Below are 16,114 nucleotides of genomic sequence, written 5' to 3' on the forward strand. Positions count from 1 at the left end.
TTATTCAATGAACCATGTCATAGCATAATATGTGAAACAGCATGGAAAGTGATAGCTGCAAAGCAGGAAATGAAGAATTTGGTAAAGTTTGTTGTTTAACTATTTCTTATTTTCTTTATTTGTATACAGTCAGTCTCCATAGGGACTCAATGCTGAGTTTAGTTAAGAGAACTGTAAGTTTCACTTTGAGAAATAATACTTTAGATGAGCAGGTTCTGATTCTTTTCTAGCTTACTCACTTGCACCTTTGTTTAGGTACACCTTCTGGGTGTTTTTACCATTCGGAGAACCTCATGTAGATGCATTCTAACATTACAGGAGATTGGTGGGAGGAAGTCAGAAAAATCAATTTGATAAAAGACTAATTTTTAAGTTCTTGAACAAATGAAGAAGCTAATGAGTTTCTTCTGACTTTCACATGCTGGAGAAAAATAGCCTAGTCCTGATCATCTTTCTTTTCCTTAGATTTCAGTAAATAAAAGTTAAGTAACTTTCTTATAAACACTGGCACTGCATGGCCTTTATTCTTGCTGATAGTAACACAGAAGAACCCAGCTTTTCCTAATTTGGTTCTTTCCAAGCTTCCTGAGGATCTTGAAAGATGCACAGACAGTCCTCAACTTATGACCACAATTAAGCCCAAAATTTCTGTTGTTTTTTTTTATAACAAGTTTTTATTGGTTTTCCAGTTTTACATTTAAGTATTTAGAAAGCAGCGTGGTGATTGGGTAGTCAATAGTACAATAACAAAATCTTTAGTACATATCTCAGGTTACATCATCAAAAAATTTCTTGTCTATTTCCCTTAACATTTGCTATATCATATTTAAATAGTAAATTTCTAATTATAACAAGCTCAGTCAAAACATTTATCAATATATTTTTGCTTATACATATCCATGTCCTGTGGTTAAATTTTACCTGATTTTTAATTACAGTATTCCAATTTAACCTTTAATATCCCTAGTATTTAAATTTCGGGTAACCCAAATTTCCTTTATTTCACTACATAAAAATTATAATATCTAAAATACACCTATTACTTACTTAAATATATTCTTATTTTATTTCATTAACATTTTCTATTTCTCATCCTAATACATCACCACTTATTAATGGAGTATCCTTTATTGTCTCAAATCCATCGTCTGTGTTATCTGGGCTAAACAATAATTCGAAGCTATTTCCTAATAGTTAATTTTCATTTCCCTTATAAATCTAAATCCTCAATATTAGGCCAATTAATCCATTATTTTTTTATTTTTTTCCAACAATAGTTAAATCTAACAATCATACTTCCCTTCAGCTCAAAATCTCCCTTAAGCCCCCCCAAATTTCTGTTGTTAAGTGAGACATTCGTTAAATGAGTTTTGCCCCACAGTTGTTAAGTGTATCTCTACAGCTGATTAGTTAGTTACTCAGTTGTTAAGTGAATCTGGCTTCCCCATTTACTTTGCTTGTCAGAAGGTCGCAAAAGGTGATCACATGACTTTGGGACACAGCATTCATAAATATGAATCAGTTGCCAAGCATCTGAATTTTGATCACATGATCATGGGGATGTTACAAAGGGTGTAACTGGAAAACAGTCATGAGTCACTTTTTTTCAGTGCCATTGTAATGTTGAACGGTCACTAAATGAATTGTTGTAAGTCAAGACTACCTGTAATTCTGTAATATCTAGAGAGTCCGGGTTAGGAAGACTTGAAATTACCCAATTGCCACAATGTATAATTTCTAGGAACGTTATAACAGCACAGGAAAGAGTTTTCTGATCCTGCTGAAAATCTGAATCATTCTGTCAGAAATGTTAAAATTTGAACTCTTTGTGACTACCTCAATATGTTCATGTTATTTTCTTGGCAGAAATGATTTTTCCCCCCATTCCAATATTTGAAGAAAATTGTGGTTTCCACAACCAGCTTACATTCACAAACCAGGAAGCGTCAGGCCCACAAACGATAGATTTCCTTTCAGCTTTATTCTTCAAAAAAACAAAATGGGGACTGTCATTTACCTCTGCTCACTACCTTTGTGAAGTTTACACCTGCTGCTTGACTTGACCTCCCTTGACATTTTATATCTTGCCCCTAGAAATATTGCCAAAAGTAGAAAGAGAATCTTTTGTTAAAGGCCTGCCAGCTCCTTTCTCAGTGTGGTACATTTTGTTCTGTTATAAGAATGAGCCAGTTCAGTGATTCAATGAACACATAGCTGTAAACCTGCAAGTTGTGGAGGGGGTGGGGAAACGTGATAAAAGACTCTAAGGAAAATAAAGAGGAAAATTTGACAGCTCAGTGTTGTTCTTATGTTGGGTTTGATACATTTTCAACTCACTATGGCATAGAGGAACTGCAAATCGTGCATATATTCAAAATCAAATTCAAAGTACATTAATAGGTCACCAACTAAACTTACAAATTGGATGTTTTCCACAGTTTGATATGTATGCCTTCTTCGATGGGATAAGCCAAGCTGAAATAACCTCTCGGATTATATTGCAGAGAAAGATAATATCATTTTAGAACTGGCTCAACCAAAAATATTTGCAAAAGTTACTGCAGGGGAGCGACTTTTGAATAGTCGGGAGACTTGAGGCCTGATACCACTAAGTTTTAGAGACAAAAATACACTGCTAAAGAATTCTGTTAAATGGATTTAATCAAAATGATAATTTGAAAGCAAGTTTGGTGTATTGATTAAGGTGCACCAGACTATAAACCAGGAGACTGTGAGTTCTAGTTTCATCTTAGGCACAAAGCCAACTGGATGTTCTTGGGCCAATTCTTCTCTTTCAGTGCTAGAAACAAGTAAGCCACTTCTGACATCTTGTTGAGAAGACTGCAGGGACTTGTCCAATTAGTCACCGGAAGTCAATATTGACTTGAAGGCACAAAAATAAAATAATAAAAAAATCTACCTTGATTTGAAAAATAAATGTGAATACTGTATTCACTAAGCTTCTCTTTTAGTCTAAGCCAATTAAGCATTTTTAAAACTGGATGCCATCTACAAAGCACAACTGAATATTTATTGATACCAATGTTAATTTGAAATAAATTCAGAGGCAGAATTTGCACAATGTAAACACATTTTTTCTCCTTTTCTAATAGTTCATTTGATCATTAGAATGGATCTCTTGATTTTAAGTTAGATTTCATAGAAATTTCATAGGATTTTTCTTTATTGCTATAAACTATTTCCACTCATTTTAATTATATTTAGAAGGCATTCTGGTTAGTAGTGTCTTCATGATATCAGTCATATTTGTTAGATTAGAGGCCAGAGGTAAAAAGAGTATTCAATTCCATTTCCAAATATTCAAGTTCATTGAAGTTCAGGATGGCTACTTTAAGAAATAGTCCTATTACCACCACATATTATAAATAAAATCAGAGGCTAAGAAAGCTGTAGCCTCCCCTAAGTGGACTTGCCAGTCAACACAGCCATTGAAGTATGCAATAAGATATCAGCATAATGAAATATGCATTCTCTCTCCTGAAATGTCATATATAATGATATAGAGCATTGGCCCCCAGTCTTTGGGGCACCAAGGACTAGTTCCATGGAGAGAGGTTTTTCCATGGACCGGAGGGGGCGTGGTTTCGCATGCTGCCTGCATCCTGCGGATGGGGCTTTGCTTGTTTGCACGGCCCAGTTTCAGGTATGCCTCAGACCGGTGCCGTCCACGGACCAGGGGTTGGGTTGGGGATCCCTGATATAGAGTATAATTATGTAGTTCCTAATTCTTTTTTGGGGGAGGAGTGGGTGTGCAAGAAAGCTATACTTCTCTAAATTTGTTCCCTATATGAAAGACGAAGAAGATCAAGAGCAATTAATAAATCACAAATCTCAATAAGGCTTATGTGAAGCATTTTCTGAAACTGAAGCTTAGAAGACATGCTAATTAATTTTTTTCCTGCAAGTTAAAATTAAGTGAAATCAAAACCAACAGCTTAATCTTTGTACTATTGATCTCCTAATGAATGTAACACATGGACTGTGGTATTCCCTTGAATAAATCTGTTGATTTGATTTGATATTAATTCCTATTTTTATAGGCTTGGTTACTCTGTGCTTGGAGAAAGGGCTTAAGCCTCTCTATAACAGAAATAGAAATAGAAGTACTGAAACTTGAATACTAAAACATGAATACTATAATTAACGTTTGCTAAAAAGAAGTACCATTAAATGGACTTTTACTGTAACTTTCAATTTCAATATTACATTGCTTGAAATAAGGCTAAACAATAGTGTGTCTTACATGGGAATATTGCCTGGCTTGCAAAATGGCACAAATAAGGTAAGGAGGCGTTCTGCATCGTTGTGTGTATCTGGCACAGGTGTATATATTGAAAGATTAAAGAGCCTAGTCAATAGTTTTATTTAAAACATTTAAAGCTGTTTTTTCTAACTGCCAAGGCAAAAAAATAAAAATAATTTAATAAAAAATAGTGTACATGCAGCCAAAGCCACCTACCGAGCTTCATAACAGCTGGATTTGAACCTGGGATTTGAGCAATTCTTGTCCAGCACTCTAATCTCTATACTAAGAGGATAGGCAATGTTGTGGTCTATTCCAGTCCTGTGTTTCTCAGATTCATCGCACTAAAGTTAAATAAACTAGTAGTCTCCTTTGTTGTATAGCAACTTCATATTATCATGTTTGAGTGAATCAATCCTACGTTTTAGTAGCTGTAGTCTGTTGTGCTGTGAAACTGTAATATTGTTTTCAATTGTGTAGTTCTCTTACAACTATGCAAATTCAGAAGCTCCATTTGCCTGTTAATCAAAAGCATCCAGTGATGATTGCTCTGCTCAGGACACAACTCAAGTTGCAGAAGTGAGGCTGCGCCAGGTTTTTGACTGTGATTATATAACTGTTCCAGGGGAAACAGAAATGTACAAACAGTCCTTTCTATTACACTTTGATGTGTTGTCGCTGTGCTTTAGTTCAAGCTAACTTTAGATGCAAGAGCCTAGCAAATATTAACTCTGAGGGAATAAGGTTGGGCTGTTGAAAAATTTCAGATTAAACATGCCCTTGTCTAGTAATTTAACTGTATCAGTTTATGAGATATATACTTGAAATTTTCCTTCTTTTTAAAAAAAACACCCTGATTGCATTTGAGGTCTTTTTAAAATGGGACATTACACTGTTCCACTGAGAAACTATATCTTTGATATCGATAGAGGCATTGGATAGGGCAGGTAGGAGGGAGAGGAGAGGGAGGGGGGAAGGAGGGATTGGTTCTTAGTTGGAAGCTTTCCAAAGTTGTTTGGGAAGTGGATGACCAATAAATTAAATAAATGGTCTGCCAGTTATAAGGAGTAGACCCCCTTAAAGTTTAGTCATAGGGTATTTGATTTTTGGGTTCATTTCAAGTTAATGGATGACCATATGACCATGGGGATGCTATAATGGTTGTAAGTGTGAAAAATGGTCATAAGTCACTTTTTTCAGTGCCATTGTAACTTTGAACAGTTACTAAATGAATGATTGTAAGTTGACCCTACCTATACTGCACCAATAATTTAGAATACTGCATCCAGTTCTGGTCACACCAATACAAAAAAGATATTGAGATTCTGGAAACAGTGCAAAGAAGAGCAACAAAGATGATTAGGAGTGTGGAGGCTAAACAGCATGTGAATGGAACTAGGTATGTCTAGTCTAGCAAAGAGAAGGGCTAGAGGTGACATGATAGCAGTCTTCCAATAGCAACTGCCTCAGAGAGGAAGGGGTTGACCTCTACCCAAAGCAGTGGGTAGAAGATTATCGAAGAGAGATCCAGCCTATTAATTTTCAGACAGAATAATTAATCAGTGGAACAGCTTGCCACCAGAAGTTGTGGCATGGTCCATCACTGGGGGTTTCCAAGAAGAGATTGGACAACCATTTGTCCAGAGTAGAATAGGGTTTCCTGCTCGAGCAAGGGATTGGACTAGAAGACCTCCAGCGTCCCTTCCAACTTCATTATTCTGTGACTTCGATGACTTTTTTCCTTTCTCCTGCTCCCACTCATTTTTATATGCTGTGTGGTTCGTTTCATGCAGTCTACAATCTTCCCCTTCCTAATTGCGCATCACTAAATTATTTTAAGCCTCCCCTGCCAGAAACCCCCACATTGGTTCCAGTCGTGCCTTTTAGTAGCTTTGGAGTTAATTGTTGCAACCACATATCTTCTGTGGGATACTTTAACCTGGCATCATTCCCCTGATATCTGAAATAGATTGAGCACTAGCAGCCTATGCACTTTACCTTTGCCTTATCGGCAAAGGAAGAAAAAAAACCAAAAACATAAAATAATTTATATAGTGCCGTCTTGTGGCACGAGGAAATCAGCTCCCCTTTCTTTTATGATCAATCTCATAAAATATAGACAAAATGAACTGCAATTTTTTTTTGAAAAGGGGAAAACAGAAAAGTAAACTTTCTTTTTTTTAAAAAAAAAAACTTTAGCCATGTGCAGAACAATCGCATGGAGGGACTAAAAACAGGGCATAGACAAGGTCATATTCAAAAGTTACCCCATTCCTATAAGAGTGATAAAGTCATTTGTGTTCCATTGGGATTGTTTGAAGTTCTAATTTTTGGGTAATTGTAGTTTGGATGGAAATCTAAACAGCAATTTCTACTATTTGTTTACCCTTTGTTTTCTTGATAGATTTAAAGTTCTGTGTGGGCATTCCCTTTTCATATTTAACAATTGCACTGGTTCAGCCAGCCCTTCATCCTAGCTAAAAGTGTGTTTGGTAAGGCAATATTTGTAAGCTCCTGTTATATATATGCAAATTCTCCCAGTGATGTGAACATGTGAACAATGAGGCTACAACACAGGGAAAAGAAGATCTTTGCATTAGTGCCTTTGTATTATATTCATTTCCTTTTAACGCTCATTAGACCCTCTAAAACAGGGGTAGTCAACCTTGGCTCTTTTATGACTCGTGGACTTCAACTCCCAGAATTCCTGAGCCAGCACAGCTGGCTCAGGAATTCTGGGAGTTGAAGTCCACGAGTCATAAAAGAGCCAAGGTTGACTACTCCTGCTCTAAAATAACATCATTGTTGTTGTTGTTGTTGTTGTTGTTGTTATTACTATTATTATTATTATTATTATTATTATTATTATTATTATTATTATTATTATTATTATTATTATTATTATTATTATTATTATTATTTTGAAGGAAACAAGAGAAAACTGGCATGCTGCAAAGCAAATCATCTGCCTCTAGTGATTTTTATTTCCAGGAATGCCCATAACTTTAGCCATGTGCAGAACAATCGCATGGAGGAAATAAAAACAGGGCATAGACAAGGTCATAGACAAGAGAATTGCCAATGGAAAAAAACTACAATTCTGAGTAGACTATGAAATGATATTGGACAATTACTTAAGACATACAATTGCTAAGCATCCATCAGAGAAATACATATCAGGGATAGTGGAGACATAAAACCTACTCCTATGTGTTCTCAATTAAAATTAACCTTATGCAATATTTCTAGCTCAAACTTAATACATATTCCTTGGAAATAAGCAGATTCTTGAAGTAAACATTTCTTGCTAGCCTTTCTGGATCTTTCAGATTTGTGTAGATTGAAACTTAATTAGTGTAATATTTCTTAGTTCCATTCCTAGTCCTGGTACATGGCTTATTTCTTGGATTTTAAAGGTAAAGGTTTTCCTCTACAGAAGGGATGGGAGCTGGGGGCTGAAGGAATCTCTTTTTGCTATGTGCCAAGGTAAGCATCCTTCCCTCCAGAATGGCAGTGTCCTGATAGGGATCTATCTGACAAAGAGGTTCCTATTGGAGGCAGAGGAATGTGCTTTGAGGAAGTTTGTGGTCTATGGGACATGCATCTGATAGTCTGGAATACTTAAGCACAACAGGGCTCGACATAGAAGAGCCAACAGTATAATGTTCTAAAGATAACATATTGGGTAGTACTTCTTTTACTAAAGTGTAGCATGGGTACAAATCGATTTCCTTTTAGATGTTAGATTACTACTGATAATGCTGCCTGGGATTGTTGAGGACAGAAGGTCAAACAAAGTCTAAAAGATTACTGAATGCTGATGTACAAACAGTGCCTACAAACTAGAGTGTTGCTCGTGGAAAATGCTAGGGCATCATCATTTGCATTTAGTTTGGCAATTTATTTTGTATTTGGTTCTGATTTGAATTCTAGAAAAGCAACTTGATTCAGTATCTTCTTATATGATTGAGAAATAAAAGCTGTATGATTATACTTGTATAAGGATTTCTTAGTCTTCGATTAACATACTGTTCCTTTGTTTTTTAGATTCAATGGCAGACCCAAGAGGTTGTTCCAGTTCTTGACATACCTATATCTGGGATCATGGATTTGCTCAAATTTACCCTGCAAACTTTATTCAAAAAATAATATTTGCCTCTTACGGTTTGATTTATTCACTGGTTGCAATAATGGCCAGCAAAAGGAAATCTACAACACCTTGCATGATACCAGCAAAAATATTGGCACCACAGAAATCCACTTCTGTTGGAGTAAATCATGAAGGAACTCATCAAACATTTGTTCCCAGTTCTCTGCCTAATTGTGATACCACTATTATTAATCACGGTTGTGGGACCTTGTCCAATGGATACAATGGAATTATAGACAACACTTCTTATAGATGTACAAGTTGCAATTTCTCTAGTCAAGAAATTAATCAGTTCCTTAGTCACCTTGATTCTGACCACATAGACTTTAGTAAAGACCCTTCCTTTTTGTGTGTGAAATGCAATTTCTTGGTAAAGAGCCATGATGATCTTTCTCATCACAATGCAGAGCACCATGTTGGAGAAACAAACTTAATCTGGAATGTAGTGAAACAAGCTAACCACATGATTGTGGAACAGACTACTGGAAATATCACCAGTGGTAGTCAGGACCACTTGGGGGATATTCCTGAGGAAAATCAGGATAGTCAAGCTGAAATTATTATTACCAAAACGCCCATTATGAAGATAATGAAAACAAAACCAGAAGTTAAAAAAATTCACACACTGAAAGAAAATATATCTGGTAAATCAATCAGGGATGTAGAGACAAAAGGTGAGCTGTCATTTACCAATGGATCAGTGCCGGTTAGCCAATCTGTCAAATCAACCTCTGTTGTCAATGGGTCAGTAGTTGGAAATGTACCTGTTTTACAAGCAGGCATAACCCAACTTGTGCAACTGCAACAGCAAGCACAAGTTCACCAGCACCTGCCAACATCAAAATCCCTCCCTAAGGTAATGATTCCCTTGAGTAGTATTCCAACTTACAATGCAGCAATGGATTCTAACAGTTTTCTTAAAAACTCTTTTCATAAGTTTCCTTACCCTACCAAAGCTGAACTTTGCTACTTGACTGTTGTGACCAAGTATCCAGAGGAGCAGCTGAAAATTTGGTTTACAGCCCAGAGGTTGAAACAGGGTATTAGCTGGTCACCTGAGGAGATAGAAGATGCACGGAAAAAAATGTTTAACACTGTGATTCAGTCTGTTCCCCAATCCACTATTACAGTGTTGAATACACCTTTAGTTGCAAGTCCTAGTAGTGTTCATCATCTCATTCAGGCCAGTTTGCCTGGTCATTCAGTTGGAAAGCCTGAAGGAGCAAGTGGTATGCTGGTCACCCAACCAATAATAACTAATGGACTTCAGGGAACAACTTCATCTCATGCAATAGCTGTAAACTCCATTCCAAAGACCCAGATAGCTAAGCCTCCAACCACTGTGTCAGTTTCCAGTATTGCATCAACTGTGAAGGTAGGTAGTGCTGCTCAATCACAATTTTCTGCTTGCCCAAACATCTCTTCACAAGCATTCTTGGATCCTAACTTATTGAAAAATAAGAAGTCTTATGAACAGTTGTCTGCACTGAAAGATAGTTTCTGTAAGAATCAGTTCCCTGGCCAAACTGAAGTTGAGCGTCTGACAAAAATGACAGGACTTAGCATCAGGGATGTTCGAAAGTGGTTTAGTGATAGGAGGTATCACTATAGAAATATAAGAGGCAACAAATATGTGCTCGGTGGGGATAGCACAATAATAATAGACTCTGTACCCGAAATTACCTTTACCACTTTGCCAAAAACAACCACAGAGTTAACTTCCACATCAGCAGCAACACCTGTTCACACACCAGCACGTCGGCAATCCTGGCACCAGACCCCTGATTTCTCCACTGCAAAATATAAGGAGAGGGCCCCAGAACAACTCAGAGCTTTGGAAAGCAGCTTTGCACAAAATCCCTTCCCTTTAGAGAAGGAAGTAGACCGTCTGAGAAGCGAAACTAAAATGACAAGGAGAGAGATTGACAGCTGGTTCTCAGAGCAAAGGAAAAGACAAGCGGACAAAAAAAGAAAACGACCAGCGGACGAGGATGCTGAGGAAGAGTCCATAGAAGAGGAGGAGGATTTGGATGACTTCAGAGCGTCAAGTGAAAATGGTTCCCTGGATGAAGCTGGGAGTTCTCAAATACCAGGTGAACGTAAAGTGACCCCAATAAAAATCAACCTTAGAAACTTTAAGGTGACAGAATCAGAAGGGAAAAGTGAGTTGGCAGCTTCGGGTGCCCAAGCAACAAGGGAGAATTCTCCTAGCAGGGCACAGAAACCCAGGCTCAGCTTTAAAAAGACTGCTCAGCAGAGGCATTTGCTTAAGCAATTGTTTGTAAAGACACAACGTCCTACTAATGAACAGTATGACCAAATATGTTGTCAGACTGGACTTCCCAGGGTTGAAGTAATTCGCTGGTTTGGAGACAGCCGCTATGGTTTAAAAAATGGAAATCTGAGGTGGTATGAAAACTACAAAAAAGGTATTTTCCCCAAAGACCTATCAATTTCCAGCGAGGTCAGCCAGGAAGTCCTCCAAGACTATTTTCAAAAGAACAAAGTTCTATATGAAGATGATCTCCAAGATCTCTGTGAAAGAACTCAGATGACCACCTCGCAGGTTAAATTGTGGTTTGCTGAAAGGCTAGGGGAAGAAAGCAAAGGATCTGATGCAGGCAGTGATAGTCAGTCCCCAAGTGTTGGTGATCCAGCCAATAGTCAAAAGGAAACTTACGATACTTTTTCTGAAGTTTCTGAGAACAGTGAATCTTGGGAACCTGGAGGTCAAGATGGAAGCTCAGAATTTGGAGATACCGAAAGTCATCTGCCTGCAATACATTCTGGTGAGTGGTTTTGCATTTTTTCATTAATGTTTTTGTTAACGTGGCCTTATTTTTTGTTAAACTACTACATAGGAAATGTATTTAAACAAAACAGTGGGAAAATGAACCAAAATAATATTATTAGATAACTTGCTGCTCCTTTTTTAAAAAGGATGAATAGGAAAGAGGAATGAGAACAGGATCCTAAGCTATCTTAAGACATTGCTTTTTTTATATGGTTTATGATTATTTTCTGTCATGCTGAATGGAGAGCAATAAAAGTTACCCCATTCCTATAAGAGTGACAAAGTCATTTGTGTTCCATTGGGATTGTTTGAAGTCCTAATTTTTGGGTAATTGTAGTTTGGATCGAAATCTAAACAGCAATTTCTACTATTTGTTTACCCTTTGTTTTCTTGATAGATTTAAAGTTCTGTGTGGGCATTCCCTTTTCATATTTAACAATTGCACTGGTTCAGCCATCTCTTCATCCTAGTTAAAAGTGTGTTTGGTAAGGCAATATTTGTAGGCTCCTGTTATGTATATGCAAATTGTCCCAGTGATGTGAACATGTGAACAATGAGGCTACAACACAGGGAAAAGAAGATCTTTGTATTAGTGCCTTTGTATTATATTCATTTCCTTTTAATGCTCTTTAGACCCTCTAAAATAACATTGTTTTTATATTATTATTATTATTATTATTATTATTATTATTATTATTATTATTATTATTATTATTATTATTATTATTATTATTATTATTATTATTATTATTATTATTATTATTACTATTTTGAAGAAAACAAGAGAAAACTGGCATGCTGCAAAGCAAATCATCTGCCTCTAGTGATTTTTATTTCCAGGAATGCCCATTACACTTTCTTAGAAAATAAAAAAGGTTGGTGAGAACAGCACAGAACCTGGAAATGTACCAGCTTCTCCTCCAAAAAGACAAAAGCAAACTTTGAGCATCTTCAGGAAGGGAAGAATGGATGTCAGGCAACAAAATTATTAGTTTGTCTTCTGAAAAAAATGTCTTTAACTGATCAGGTCCACAGTGACAGGCACTTTAAGTCTATATTATGCTTTCAGCGTGTGAAATGTGTCTATTGGCCCCCAGTAGCATGGAGAATCCTATTCTGTATCTCTCTCCTTGAATGGTTGTTTGGGAGGGTCAGGAAAACTCTGGGGTTTAGTTGCAGCTTTCCATATGATTGTTCATGTGGCAGGAGTGTCTGAATAGAGACTATATAAAATCAGTAAATACTGTCTGTAGATCATTTGATCCTTAATCTTTAATTTGTGTATTACAATTTGTAATAGCACTTTCTAACAACAATTGAAGTTTCAACTATAGGCGAGACAATAAAAAGAGAAGAGAAAGAGAATCTGGGGTGACATGAATATAAGTTGTTGAATAGTTAGAGAATTCAGCTAGAGATGTAATAACAAAGATGGGTTTTAAGGTAAATCTTGTTGGATAGAAAGAGGACTGCATATAATTCAGTACTGAATTATGGAATTAGAATTGTATAGGATTTAGGATCTGAATTTGAAATAAACAAAGTAGAAATGATCCACTAGTTAAGAGAACCGCAAATATTTAGGGTTTGAAGATGGAAAAGTGAGAAGCAAAAATCAAGCAGGGATTAAAATACACACACACACACACACACACACACACACACACACACACGTTTAGAAACACAGCTGAGAAAAAATAATTTTTAACCACCCCTTCCATAATACGAGGCCTTGGTTTTAAAGCACAATTTTCCATAAACACTCTCTTTTTTCTCAGAGCAGTTGAGGTCATGGTGACTTTTCCCCCCCAGTTGTCTCTCTTGGCCCCTTTGCTTGCTAATTCATCCAATACTGTAGAACATATTGTGACACATGTATATGTTGCTTTCAGAAATGGACTGAACCACCACTGCCTTCGCTTGAACAATCGGCCAACTTTGCAAAAACCTAGCAGCTGTGGGTCACTCTGAATCTTTGTTGAAGATTGTAATGCCAAGATGTTCTTTACGTGAAGCACAATTTGAATTTGGAGGTCGCAGGGAAGACATCAATAGAGAAAACTGTAAGGTTCGGGTTGTGGGAAGTCTAGTATTCTGTTTTATGATTTAGGAGAGTGTTCACCAGATATTTGCCTTCAGGCTTCAATTAGTGGACACTGTCTTTTGAACTTCATATTCATATGGAACCAGCTTGTTAATGCCAGCAACCAGCCTCTCTGCATTGAATCATGCATCTGAAAAATTGTGTTAAACATTCTTTTTTTAATAGAAATGAGCTATCATTTGTACAACATATTCTAAATATTTTCAGTGTTTGTTCTCTGAATGCTCCATCTTTGCATTTACTGTATTCTCTTTACATTTTAATCTCTAGATTTTGCAGATTTTGAAAGTACAGTAAAAACCTTGATCTAACAGGCCTTTTGAGCATAAACAGTGGCTGTTGATATCTGAATTGATGTAATTTGTGATGATGGTTGGTACCTAATTTGTCATTTAGGTAATCTGCGGTATTGGAAATGATGTAAATGCAATCATTTGCAGCAAAATCGCCATTCTGAAGGATTGAAATCACTTTCAAACTGAGAGCCATTGAACTGAGAATTTGCTATACAGTTTGCAGTCTACAGTACTGGCCAAAATTGTGGAAACCTTTTGGGAAAAGTGTACATTTGAGGTTTGATGGCTAATAACACCACTTTTTTTGGAGTAGTACCATAAAATTATATATCAATGGAAAGATAGTTTAATCAAGAATGTAATGCAATAACTTTTATGAAGGATTTGCTATTAGAATAGCAGTTATAAAGAAGAAAAGTGAAACACGTAAAAAAACAAGATATACAAAAATTATCACCATGTCAGTTAATACTTAGTTGGGTAACCTTTAGCATGAATTACAGCCTTACAACGTTTTCCCATGGAGTGAACCAAGTCATTTAGTTCTGCAGCTGTTATAATGTGAAACCAATATTGAATGATTGCTTCTATTAACTGGGTTTTATTGCTGGGTCACTTCTGACTAACAAGTTTCTTTAGTCAGTTCCATAGATTTTCAATTGGTTTAAGGTCTGGGCTATTCCCAGGCCATTCCAGCAGTGGAATATGATTATCGTGAAACCACTTTTTGCACAGAGAAGCAACATGACATGGAGCTGAATCCTGTTGAAATATAAATGCTTCATTGTCTTGGAAAAGATCATGTGCAGAAGGCTTCAGTTTGGGCTCAAGTATTTCATTAATGTAGCTTTGGCCATTTATCACACAAATTCTGCCCACACCTTTTGATGTCATACATCCCCAGATCATAACACTGACTGGGTGTTTCACGGTACATGTAATGCAATCAGGATGCAAATCTCCGATTCTTCTCCTTACGTATTTTATGCCATCACTACCAAACAGGAAGATCTTGGTCTCATCACTCCAAATAAACACCGTCCCATTGTTCCTCTGTCCAGGTAACATGGTTTTAGCCCAGTTTAGTCTTTTCAACCTTTGTTTGAGAGATAAAAGTGGCTTTTTTCGTGGAATTCTAGATTTTAAGCCAAATTCCTGCAGTCTGCGCTGAACAGTCCTTGCATTCAACTTCACATTGCACTGCGCCATTTCATCTTGTATTCACCCAGATTATTTTCTTCTGTCATATAGGCACAGTCTCTTAATTCTTCTACCATCACTTGCTGTTGTGCACCATTTCTTGCCTTTACCAGTGTGGTTTTGTAGTGACCAAGTCTCCTTATACCTCTTCAAAAACTTAGAAATGCCACCTTTGGTTAAGTTTCCACCAATTTTTCTTCTAATTTCTTTGTAACTGTAGCCTTGTTCACTTAATAATACTATTTTACATCGCTTTCTGGGCGACCAGTCAACTCTTTGCACCATGACTTTAATTTTATTACATTTTACAAGTTCACTAAATGAAAGAACACAAAAAAAACCCCAACCAACTTGATAGCGATCACATAACACACTGACAAATGTCCTCCTCTCAGCTTCAATACATGACATCAATAACTGAATCCTACTGTGATCTGATTAGCTCATTGCCAAAACAAGATGATATCTGATTGGCTCTCTAAACATTCATGCTCATTGGCTACAATCAGATGAAGGAAAGCTACCTGAAATCAACCTAAGCAAGTTGTGCTTCCTTTTTCTGGTTATGTGGCTATAACTTTTCGTAGAATACAGATAATTGAACAAACTTTGTTGCATTACATTTTTGATTAAATTATCTTTCCTTTGATATATAATTTTATGGTACTGCTCCCAAAAAAGTGGTGTTATTAGCCATCAAACCTCAAATGTACACTTTTCCCAAAAGGTTTCCACAATTTTGGCCACTACTGTATGCTCACTTCTCCAAGAGTAAATCCCAAAAAATCAATGCAGCTTCCTTACATACAGTGGTGTTATATATGTCACTAGACAATCTGTGACCTATTGTGTCATCCTTTGCAAGAAAGGTGGTACAGCCTTGTATGACCAGAATAAGCATTAAATTTTAGGTTGACCATATATTTTTTACCCCAGTGCTAGATGGCTACATGATCATTTAAGAAGAAGATAGTAAAATAATTGTAGTTTCAAATGAACTTCAATAAATCAATATTTACTTACCTAAACAGATAGTCATAATGACCACAGGAGGGCAAAAAAACGGGGATCTCAGGAAAAACTTTTGACTTCATGCCATCTTCCCCACCGACTTTGCTTGTGGGAAGCTGGCAAAAAGTCAGAAATCATGATCAAATGATGCAGGGATTCTGCAATAACACAACTTTGTGAATAAAACGGTCTGAAATCATGGACATTTCAATTCCACAGGAGTAAAGACTTCTGCATTATTTTACATTACATTATTTAATTTAACAGATTTAGGTACCTTGATTTAAAAACTTGT

At 36.6% G+C, this 16,114-nt stretch overlaps 1 protein-coding gene across 1 annotated transcript; it reads left to right on the top strand.

The window, feature by feature from the left end:
• The first annotated feature begins 8,315 nt into the window (after positions 1-8,315).
• ZHX3 (zinc fingers and homeoboxes 3) lies at positions 8,316-13,850 on the top strand. Its single transcript, XM_015815744.1, has 2 exons — positions 8,316-11,203; positions 13,101-13,850. The coding sequence occupies exons 1-2, from the start codon at positions 8,455-8,457 to the stop codon at positions 13,109-13,111; spliced, it is 2,760 nt and encodes a 919-aa protein (XP_015671230.1). The 5' UTR covers positions 8,316-8,454; the 3' UTR covers positions 13,112-13,850.
• The last annotated feature ends 2,264 nt before the right edge of the window (positions 13,851-16,114 follow it).

This window comes from Protobothrops mucrosquamatus, unplaced genomic scaffold (assembly GCF_001527695.2).
Source record: "Protobothrops mucrosquamatus isolate PMUCROS unplaced genomic scaffold, P.Mucros_1.0 scaffold373, whole genome shotgun sequence".
Taxonomy (NCBI): domain Eukaryota; kingdom Metazoa; phylum Chordata; class Lepidosauria; order Squamata; family Viperidae; genus Protobothrops; species Protobothrops mucrosquamatus.

Coding starts and splice junctions, on each gene's coding strand:
- ZHX3 (XM_015815744.1), top strand. CDS start 8,455: ATGGCCAGCAAAAGGAAATCTACAACACCTTGCATGATACCAGCAAAA.